Source organism: Gossypium hirsutum, chromosome D11 (genome assembly GCF_007990345.1).
Source record: "Gossypium hirsutum isolate 1008001.06 chromosome D11, Gossypium_hirsutum_v2.1, whole genome shotgun sequence".
NCBI lineage: Eukaryota > Viridiplantae > Streptophyta > Magnoliopsida > Malvales > Malvaceae > Gossypium > Gossypium hirsutum.
Window position 1 is genome coordinate 68,280,354 of NC_053447.1, and position 12,119 is coordinate 68,292,472.

At 28.4% G+C, this 12,119-nt stretch overlaps 2 protein-coding genes across 2 annotated transcripts; one reads left to right on the forward strand and one right to left on the reverse strand.

Moving 5' to 3' along the window:
• Nucleotides 1-4,319: 4,319 nt before the first annotated feature.
• Nucleotides 4,320-5,113, reverse strand: LOC121223474 (B3 domain-containing protein At2g24670). The gene has a single exon (XM_041104992.1). It carries the CDS (start codon nucleotides 5,106-5,108, stop codon nucleotides 4,491-4,493), a length of 618 nt encoding a protein of 205 aa, XP_040960926.1. The 5' UTR covers nucleotides 5,109-5,113; the 3' UTR covers nucleotides 4,320-4,490.
• A 1,077-nt stretch (nucleotides 5,114-6,190) lies between these two features.
• LOC121223475 (B3 domain-containing protein At5g38500-like) lies at nucleotides 6,191-6,894 on the forward strand. The gene has a single exon (XM_041104993.1). The coding sequence runs from the start codon at nucleotides 6,383-6,385 to the stop codon at nucleotides 6,866-6,868; it is 486 nt and encodes a 161-aa protein (XP_040960927.1). The 5' UTR covers nucleotides 6,191-6,382; the 3' UTR covers nucleotides 6,869-6,894.
• The last annotated feature ends 5,225 nt before the right edge of the window (nucleotides 6,895-12,119 follow it).

Genomic DNA, 12,119 nt, shown 5'->3' on the forward strand with positions numbered 1-12,119 from the left:
TTTAGTGTGGCATAATATTAAACTCTATTTAGTCAATTTATGTATCAATTTATCATATATTTTCCATAATTTTGTCCTTGTGATATAATTATTTATTTTTTTAATGTTATCAGTGTGATGTATGAATTTATAATTTAAAAATTTTAATTTTTATATTTTAATTTAGTTCCTATATTTTTATAATGTTAATATACAATATGGTTTGAATCTACTAAAAATTTTAAAAATTGATATGTGGTTTATACTAAAATAAGATAATGGTCAAATTTTAATTGACCCCTAGATTACGCTAAAATTTTTGCATAATTTGTCCCTTTACTTTTATAACGTCATTAATACATTTAAATAGTTAATACTGTTAAATTTAATAAAATGTTGTTAATTTTTCTTAAAAATATTATTCAAACAGAAAAAAAAATATTTTATCATGAAGAGTTTGAATAGACATTTTCTTTAAGAAAATTATTAATATTTTAAGTGTCATTTTTTTATTTTTACATGATTACCAAGTGAATATTTTTCTTTAATTTCAAAATGTTATTCCAGAGAATTTAATAGAAGAATTTTAATGAGGATAAAAACTAAACTTGACCCTTTAAATCTGAACGTAGAAGAATAAAATTTCAAATGTACGAAGTGTATAGGGATTTAAAGCATAATTTAGCCTTCAAACTTTTATTTCATAATTTAACATAAATAAATAATCAATTCAACGTGAATCATGGATCGAGAACTATACTAGTATGATTATAATTGTAAAATTAATGCTAAAATATGATATAAATCATTGTACTTTTTTACAATTTCAGAATTCAATCTTTATACTTTTTATTTTCAAGAATTTAGTCCTTTTATTTTTTAGATATCAAAATTTAAATTCAATTATTAACAGAGTTAAATTTTTAGTCTGACATTTCGAAAAAAAAATCATTAGACAAGTAACTAAAAAAAATACCGTAATAAAATTTAATAAAATAATTTTAACAATGTTAACGGTTATAAATTTTAAAATATTAAAAATTAAAAAAATAAAAATTAAATTTCAAATTTATAAAAAATACAAAAAAAAAATTGTTACATATTTTAAATAAAATTAATAAGCAACCGCCTCCTACCTACCACACTGTTGGAATACTAAAGGCTGAATTTATAGTGAGGCTGACCATTAGACCAAGCATTGTAATTATCTCAACTTTTGTAAAAAAAAAAATCAATAGATAAGAAGACCGACCATATTGTACCGATTAAAAAATCAATTTCAACCTTATAAAATTTATTTAATATTTAGCAGCTTTATGCCGATCGAGTCCTAGTTCGATTGATATCTGTATTGTTGTTTGTGCAGAATGACGTAGACTCTAGTACGCTGAACTGTATTACTCTCCTATTTAAAAGTAGGGGAGGGGCTATAGGTAGTTTTAAATATTGTATCAAAAAGAGTGGATATGTTAAAGAACCTATAATGAGATCAATGTTCAAAAACAACATTTAACAGTTTTATATATTTTTATTTTTATTAAAGTTGTAAAGATAAAACTTAACATATATTTTTAAGGAGAGGAGTTCACTTATATCGATCTTTTCGTATATTTTTATACTATTAATATTTTAATAATTTAATTACGTATTATATATTTTATTCATATAGATCGTGCATGTCAAATTTGACATTAAATTTTTTTAACTATTTGTCTTATTTAAAAATTTTCAGTTGTTCAATAAATATTAATATATACAATATTTTTTTATCAATGTGATTGAGATATTGAATTGGTCTGGAAATTTAGGTGGACGACAAGTATAATTATATTAATAAATTTAAAAATTAAATTATTAAAATATTAATTGTAAAAATATATATAAAACTACTTAAATTATATTGGTGTAAATGAATTTCTCATATTTTTTTAATATTGATGCTATCTTATTATATACTTAATTTTCACATTATATAAATTAATATATATGAATAATAGAGAAGTGATATATAAATGAAATTAAAAAAATACTTAACTTTGAATATTGAATATTTAAGTCATTAACTAATAAAATTATTGTTATATGATTTTTTCTATTTACAATATCCACGCTATCGGAAGTTTTCTTTCCCCTCTCTTCTATAGTTCATTTTTTCAATGAAATAACTTTAAACGTCATGAATCTGTAAATCAAAATTAAAATAACTTTCTTTTCTAATCTCTGACACTGATCATCAGATTAACTTAGATTCTAAGGTATGCTATTTTACTCATTGATTGGTACTGATTTACCATACCGATCGTTGAATTATTTGTCGGAGCTTGACAGCCAAACTTCTTCAACAAAAAAAAAAAACTTAACAGCTCAATAATTTAAATAAAAACTTTCGAACAATTTAGTGACTATTTTGTAATTTTTTAAGATTAAGTGATTAAAACATAAATTTACTAATAATTTAATGATGGTGTACATGTTTTACCTTTTACAATCAATTACCGCTATCGATATATAAATGCCATTGAAACCTTAAAAATGATTATAAATATAAAACCAGGCAAATGGATCATGCCAAGTATTTTGTGGCGACATTGTTGCCGCCGATCATCGTCAGTTTCATCTTGCTTTCAAGTAACTGCCGGCTAATCCATGCCGCCGTCGAAGTGGCAGTTTCGAGTTCTTCATCCGAAGCGGTTATTTCGAGATTTTTGAACAATGTTTCGAAAAGGCTAAAAGAAATCAATTCAAGGCCCCCAGCTCCAAGGTTCAACGTTCCTCCTCACTACAGATTCAGAGCGCCGCCTAATTACAAGGCTCCACCTCCTCCAACGATGGTGCCTACGCCAGCTCCGCAGCCACAAACACCGTCAGGCTGAGATACTATTTGCGCCATCACCGCCGCTGCAACCACCTATTTTTAACTTAGCTTTGTTACTATCTGTGAACTAGGAAAATATTGTAGTTTAAGATAAGTGTATTAAATCCATGCTTGTATCTTATCAAAATTTGATAAATAATGAAATTAAAATTTGATATTGTTAACTTATTATTATTATTTTGTAATAATTTTATTTTTTACCGCCCAACTATAAAAAATTACAAAATGATCACTTAATTATTTTTTTCCCCACTCAACTATTTTAGATTTTTGAGTGAGTGTTTTCAATTTTCGTTAGCTAGCTAGTGACCAAGAGCGAAGCTAGAAAATTCTTTTAGGGGCCGAAATTAAATTGTAATTTTTACGATAATAAAAATACAATTTCACCATTTTAATAGTCTATATATTTATAAATTTTAAAGGATTGAATCAAATTTTTATCATTTTTAGAGGGCCAACGTCATTTTTCACCTTTACTAAGAAATTTTAAAGGGCCTAAATGAAAAATTTTCCATTTTAGGGGGTTCAGGGCCCTGCCAGCCCCCTAGCTACACCCCTACTTAGGGGTGAGTGTTCGATTGAATCGAGTTGAATCGAGTGAAAAAATTTCGAGTTAATCAAGTTCACAAGTCCTATTTTATTATCCTAACTCAATTGAAAATTTTTTCCAAATCGAATCGAGTGAAATGAAATTTGAGTCGAATCGAGTGAAATTGTTCGAGTTAAATTTTAAAAAATTAAACATATTAAATAAAAATATTGTTATAGTATAACTAATTCTATGTTAGAGCACATAAATTTTTGAAACCATATATATTTGAAATTTTTTTCAAAGCAAAACAATAAAAAAAAAGATAATTGAGTATGATAAATTTGAATAATTAATTAGGTCCCACAATTATTATTTTAGAATTTTTTTTAAATTTTAACTTTTTAATATATATTTTGGAATTTTTATAATTTTTTAAAAATATAAATTTTGAATTTTTTAAAAATTATTTTGAATTTTTGAAAATTATTTTAATTATTTTTTTGTAATTTTTGTTGTGAAAGAGACCAATTTGCGTATTTTCAAAGTTGGAAGGGACCAAAAGAGTATTTACACAAATCTGTTATTTGAATTATTCAAGTTATTTGAATTGTGAAATTCAACTCGACTCAATCTCGAAACTTGAATTGAGTAACTCGAAAATTATTTTTTTTTCAATTTTTTCAAATCAAATCGAGTTTTGCTCACTCCTAAAGGTAACCTAATTAGTTCATACAAGTTTTAGTGTTACAAATTTATGGTGTTGGCAGTTGATTTAAATGGTATCGAGATAAATTATTCAGTTTATTTACGCTACCATTGATTTAATTTTAGTTAAAGTGAGAGTAATAAGCAAGATAAAAAGTAAAAAAGGGCCTTTGTGTCTGCAATATTTTATGCTTCTCTACATGATAAGCAAATATACGTAAGTCCTTTGAAAGAGAGAGATTTAGTTACTGTTGCTAATTGGCAAAGGGACGAAGATAACATCATATTTTTACATTGTTTTTGATTCAAGTAATACTAATATTTAACCTTAAACATAATCGAGTATGATCCTAAACTACTCCATAACTTTAATTATACATTTTTTTGGGTTAAATCATCTTAGAGTTTTTGAAGTGCAAAGTATAAAGTTGAGTTGACTCGGAACGACCAAAGTTGAACAACATCTTCAACTTTGAGTCGGTTGTTCTTTACAATAGAATTCCAAGATGTCGTAATGACATACATTGAATTTTTGCGCATATCCCACCATTTAAAATTGATTTCAGTTTCCTCCATTGATGGTTCCACCAAGCAAGCTTTAATGGCTTCTTTTTTCTTCAAACGCTCAACCTCGGATTCGTTGAGGAACTCATGGGATTCAACTTGCGAAAACGGTATCAACAATCGACTCGCTTGAGGGTTCACATCGGAGAAAAACAGTTGTTTCTGAATCACCAGAACACAATTTGATCCGCCCATGTTTTCAACAATATGTCGTTTCAAGCCTTCAGGCAACAGTGGCTTAGATGGATAAGAGGTAATGGGTCTCTTGTTCTTGTTACTATCTTCTTGGATTCGACGTTTCCTTTTCAGTTGGCCATTCTTCTTCTCCTTCATGAAGATTTGTTCTTGCATTTTTTCCTGTTCGACTCTCACAACTTCTAACAAATAATCCATAGCTGTCCATTCAGGTTCAATCTTTGTGTTCTTGAAATCTTCAGAACTAAGAAGCTCCATTTTTGTTTCAGATAATCATATAGCTATCAGGGTGGAAGCATAAATATATAGACATGAGAGCTGAACAGTTCGTGTAGAGTTCGGTGTTTTTTTTTGAAAAATATTTAATTAATCCAAATACAAATAGAAATAGGATTATTGAATTTAAATAGAAATAGGATTTTAATTAATCCTAATCCTAATCCTAATCCTAATCGTAATCCAACTCTATAGAACTATCCTAATAGCCCCCAATGCTCAGTCGCATTCGAATACATCTGAGATGGAACTGCTAAAGCCAAACCAGTCCCTGCGGGCAGTGGGGGAGTATTGTGGGACTCCAATGACAGTCATTGATTAATAGTTCAACAAAAATCAGAGAAACACCAACAATGAAAACGAAAAATAGCAACTATAAGGAGAAATAAGCACCAATTTGAAACAGGAAGTTACCACACTCAGAGCCAAGTAAAGGTTGCTACAATTGGCCACAGGCTGCTGATTCTCGACGCACAACAGGTTTCTCCGAACTATCGGCAATGTCATGGGAATGATGCAGCCAAGTTGACATGTAAGGATCTGAGAAATCACCCTCATGTTCTAACTTGAATAGAGTAAGATTTATAATCAAGTAAACCTCTTTTAACAAGCTTAAATTTTGTTCCCACTTCACCTCTTACAAGTTGCATCACCCACCGGAAATATAGAAAACATTTTATCCAAAAAAAACCAAAACCTTATGATTAGTTTTAAGAAAGAAATAGAAATACAATGTCTGATTCAGGCATTTCATCAAACGACCAAGATTCCCAACACAAATCCAAGAAACTATTACAATCAAAAGAACCACAGGAAAATGCTTTAACCTATTTTCCCAAAAACTGACAAATATGTATCCAGAAACCTATGACAAAAACTCGATTTTTTCTATGGAAATTGACAGAACCAGAACCAAAACCAAACAGGAAATCCAAACAAATAATTAAAAAAAAAAAGGTTCCGGTTTTCTTGAAGTATATATACAATAGATACCCGGGAAATTTCAATATGTTCTTTCAAAGATTTAGAGAGAGGAAGAAAATAATTCAAACAGGGAATCTGTCGGAAATATGAACAGAGTGAGGCTTAGTTACCGTTGGTGATAATATATATTTCGAAGATATCGTTTGAGTTACTTGACTTGGAAGTAAAGAAGCTCACACTCTCTATATATTCATGTTTTTGTAGGATTAATCCGTACTTTTCACCAAACTCAACTCTCTTTATACTTGTGGCGTATCAGTTGAGAAAAAAAGATGATGGAACTCCTTCGGTTAGAAGATTTCAAGGACACGAACGTCGATCCTAAATGGAGTGCTTTCGATTATTTGTTAGAGGTTACTAGAGTCGATCAAGAGAAATCGCAACAACGAAACTCCATGCAGAAGAAGAACAAATTGAAAAGGAAGCATCAAAATAGCAAGAACAAGAGACCCATTGTCTCTTATCCACCTCCTTTGTTGCCCCAAAGCTTGAAACAACATATCGTTGAAAAATTGGGTGGATCGGATTGTGTTTTGGTGATCCAAAAGAAACTATTCTTCTCTGACGTAAACCCTCAAGCAAGTCGATTCTTAATACCGTTCTCACAACTCAAATCCCATGAGTTCCTCAATGAATCCGAGGTTAAGCATTTGAAGACCAAAAAAGATGTCATTAAAGCTCGTTGTTGGAACCATCAATGGACGAAATCAAAATCAACTTTAATAAGTGGGTTATGGGCAATAGTTCAATGTATGTGATTACAACTTCTTGGAAGTCTATAGTGAAAAACAACCAACTCCAGGTTGATAACGCTGTGCAATTATGGTAGTTCCAAGTCAACTCAACTTTATGCTTTATACTTCGAAAACTCTAAATTTTACATGTAGAATGGAGTCGTATTTGATATTATGTTGTTGCGGGAATAGTAAATGATGTATGTCAAAACTATTTTTTTGAAAAAACAAAAATTTTAGGTTGTCGACCTAAAAAAATAAAAATTGGGAGTCGCCACCACTCTTTTATTGAGGTGTGATTGGATCACCTAAAAACGACTTTGGTCTACGAATTTTAGAAAAACGGGTCCGGGAGTCGGTTACGTATGAGGAAGGATTAGCACCCTTATTAGGCCCAAAATTTGGTACCTAGTTAATTAATTAATGTCTTAAGGTCAAGAATTTGGAAAAACGTAATCCTTAGCAAAACTTAAAAGGCTACGTATTAAGACCCTTATTATTTCAGAGAAAGAAGATACCACACCCAATGCGTTACGGCACAACATTCTAATTTTCCCCCAAAAATGAATTGGGCCAAAATACTTGTGCAATAAAACTTTAAAAGAAAATCCACTTATCCAAGATTTAAGAAATCACACCCAATACGTTAGGGCACGATTCCTCTAAAATCCCAAACTCGGAATATTTCCTTTACTTTAAAAGAACATCCACTTATCCAAGATTTAAGAAATCACACCCAATACGTTAGGGCACAATTCCTTTAAAATCCCAAACTCGGAATATTTCCTTTATTATTTTTTAAAAAAAATCTTTATTTTGAGAAATCAATGCGTCACATCCAATACGTTAGGACACAACGTGTTGAATTCCCAATAATGAATTATTACTTTTAATTAAAGAGAAATGCTCGACCGTTAGATTTAACGAAGAAAATCGGAACCCAATACGTTAAGGCTCAATTTCCTTGAAAATCCTAAATACGAGCGTTATCTCAATCTTGGAAATTTTCTATTTTAAATTTGAGTAAATGATGATGTAACGTTATATTATATGTACAAATGTTATGATGATAAATACAACAATGATAAATATATCAATGACATAAAAATAATATAAACAAATGAATGGGCGAAATAAAAAGCAATAATCCATGACATGCAAAATATTAGATGTAAACATAATTATACGATGAATGAGGAAAAACAAACAAAATAAATAAAGATCAGAAGACATATAATATACACATGGAAGTTATGAAGATTAAAAATATAAATATAATTTACAAATAAAATTTTGGGTTATAGAATTTATACATATATATAATACATAATATACTTATGAAAATAAAGAAAAATATAATTATACGTACATATATAAAATAATAAAAAAGGGGTGTGTTTTAAAAGGAAAAGTGAGTATTTAATCATTTTAAAAATCATAAATATATACATATAAAGATAAAAATATTCATTTAAAAAAATATAGGAAAAATATTCGTTAAAAATAAATATATACACGTACATATAAAAAGAATATATATAGATAAAAAACAATTAATTAATGAGTACATTAAAAATATATATATATAGATACGTACATATATATATAAATAAATGTGAGAAAAATATAAGTTAAAAAAATATGTGCATAAAAATATACATGTATAGATTTAAAAAAATAAAAATAAAAATAATGACTACGTTATTAATTAATAAAATAAATGAAAAGAACAAAAAAAAAGAAAAGAAAAACTAAATTGAGTTGCAATAAAAAAATTGGGGTAAATCCGCAAATAAATAAAAGTAAAAGTATTAATTTGAACGCGCGAATTACATAGAAGGGCTGGAAGGGAAATTTTCCCTTCTCCTCTAAAACGACGCCGTTCAACTTAGACCCAATTGAAATAAAAAAAAAGGGTAAATTAAGAAAAAAAACTTAATTACAAAAACATTAAAAGGCGGAGGGGCTAAATAAAATAAATAAATAAAATTCGCAGTGGTATTACCTTCTCCCTTTTTTTATAATCGTAAATAAGTAAAAAATAATCGAAAGAAAATAGTAAGCCACCTTTAAAAAAACTGTCAATCGGTACAGATCAATTACATCAACGTCTAAGATTAAATGGTATCTACAAATTAAATCTCTAAGATCATATCTTCTAAGATTACATATCATATCTAAGATTGCATATCATATCTAAGATTACATATCCTCGAAGATTATGTTTCCATATGTGAGTCCGGGCTAAAATTGGGTATTATAATGTAACAAACCAAGGTGATGATAGATAAATAGAATTGATTCAAGTAATATATATGTTTTGTACTTTACATATTTTTTTACATACTTTACATGGTTTGAAATATCATTGTGATAAAAAAAAGCCATTTAATTCCATATCCACTTACCGAATCCAGTTGGTGCCGTCATTGGAAGCACCTATACAAGCTTCGAACGACAACCACCAATAATTGAAGAAGAAGAACGCCCACCATAAGATTCAGCCAAGCTTTAATCAAATTTAACTTAACAAAATTTCAACCCTCTACATTGCCTTGTATGTAGTAGCATGCATGCATAGGTTGACACAAATCACAATAATGTATTTTGATGAAAAATTGCTTAAAATCATGTTGGTGATAATAATTAGAATTTATTGAAGTAATAAGTAATGTGTTATATATTCACTCCACATTTAAATTGGATTTTCTAAAAAATTATTTTATATGTTTTATTTAAATTAGCATTTGTTAATGCAGATGTATTTAACAAACATATTATCAAATTTCACCTTCTATTTATATTTGGATTAATTGTAACTAGATTATGATATCATATAGATAACAAGCCAATGTCCTTTTTTATATATTTTTTTAGAATTTTTTTAAAATATAAATTTTGAATTTTTTAAAAAGTATTTTAATTAATTTTTTTGTATTTTTTGTTGTGAGAGAGACCAATTTGCTTATTTTCAAAGTTGACAGAGACCAAAAGGGTATTTACACCAATCTGTTATTCGAATTATTCAAGTTATTCAAATTGTGAAATTCAACTCGACTTGAACTCGAAACTCGAATTGAGTTATTCGAGTTGACTCGAATAATTCGAATAAATCAATTCGATTAACTCGAAATTCAAATTTTTTCGATTTTGTTGAATCAAATCGAGTTTTACTCACCCCTACCCTTGCTAGTGACCAAAAAAGACAAAATTAAATAGTTGAGTGGCAATTTTAAAAATTTTCATATTTGGGTGGCTAAAAAAAAACACATTAGGTGACTACTAATATCGCTTATCCCTTTTTTTAGGTTTAAATGCAAAATTGGTCCTCAAGTTAAATATATTACTTTTCCCAATTTAAAAGTGATACTTAAATTATTAATTTCTGTCTCATTTTACTCTCAAAATACCATATCAGTCAATAAAAACATGATACTTCCACATTTAAAGTAAAACGGGACAATATTGATAATTTAAGTAACACTTTTAACCAAAAAAAAAAATACATAAGTGCCAAATACTATATAGTTTAGAGGCTAATTTCACAATTAAACCAATTTTTATTAAAGGATCGGAAATGATTGTATTTAACTAACGCAATTCATTTGTAATAAATTAGTTGAATTTAAAGTTATATTTTTTTATAAATACTTTAAAAAAATATAACATTTTATTTTTGTAAACAATAAAAAATTTAAATTTAAACAATTTTGTTTTTTAAAGAATCTTTCTAATATAACAAAATATTTGTTTTACACTGGTTTTACACAATTTCATATCCTTTTATACGATTAATATTTTAACGAATAAATCGTTGAATTTATTAAGATATTTTGTACTCATCAAGCATGTAACTTTTTTGAATCGATTTGATATTTTTATCACATCGATTTAAAATAATGTCTATATTAATATATATATTTAATAGTTAGAAAATTTTAATTTATCCCAAACTTGACAATCATCCTCACCTTCCTCCGATTTATCACCGGCAGTTTGCTCAGGGTTCCAAACTGAACGGTAACAACTAAACTTGAGGGTTGCGCTTATTGCGGGACTGAACCCAACACCTTGTTAGAGTACATCACCTGTAAAATGAATTTGTTAGGTTGTTAGCATTGTTAGTAAGCTGTTACTCATTCAGTTAGTAACAGTATTTCAGTAATTGTGCATAAATACATTTGTTAAAACAGTAGTAAACAATTAAGCAATAATCAATCACATTCATTCTCATTTTACTAGTTGTAATTCTATACTATTTGTACTATACATTTACACACCTTACGGCACAAGTTGACGACAGTCATACATCACCTATATCCATGTTCCCGAAGACACGCTTCTCTTTTAAGAGGATTCGTGGCATATCAAACCCTGGTAAGATTCTTCACTTTGTATAAAATTAAACCACATACTCCACCACTTGTGCAGCCCCCCCGTTAATTCCTTTAAGTTTCATTCTTGCGAATGTACTCCCCAAGCGGGATACTTAATAATTTGTTAGCTATAGCACTACACAAGTCGATATGCACAACATCTAGTATATGAATGGAGCATAAAATATGACGATTAGATTGTTAAAATATAAATAATATTAAAAATTATAAAATGGTGTAAAACCACTTAAATTTTAAGTAAGTGTAAATAAATCCTTTCCATATATATGATTTATTCAAACAAATTTAGTACGTCCTTATTATTATTTTTTAAATTTTATGAAAATATGTTTGCTCTTATTTAATATTTAGTAATTTGGCTAAATTAGTCAAATATGTTAAAAAAATATTAATCGATAAAATAAGTTGTTTTCTTAAGATAGTGTGTGAAAGCGCGTCCAGCTAGGTAAACTTAATTTTCCGTTGACATGTCAGGGAAAGCGCGCCCAATTGGACGTGTTTTTACACACACTCTCTAAAAATGACCTATTTCCCTAAATTTAAAAAAAAATCGACTTTTTTGCCAACCAACTTTTTTTTTTCCAGACATTCAGCAAATTTAGCCTAGTAATTTTCTATAATTTTCTTTTTATCAAACTTGTAAAGGTTTTTATTTATTTATTTATGATTCTAACTTTAACACAGCTCACGCCAACATCGCTTAACCTTTGTTTTTGCGACGAATTAGAGTAAATATAGACCGAAAAATAAGAGCTATACATAAGATAAAGGTGATATATAAGTGCCTTGAAAACCTGGAAAATTATCATAAATATAAAACCAGACAAATGGAACATACCAAGCCTTTGGTGACGACATTGTTGCCGCTGATCATCGTC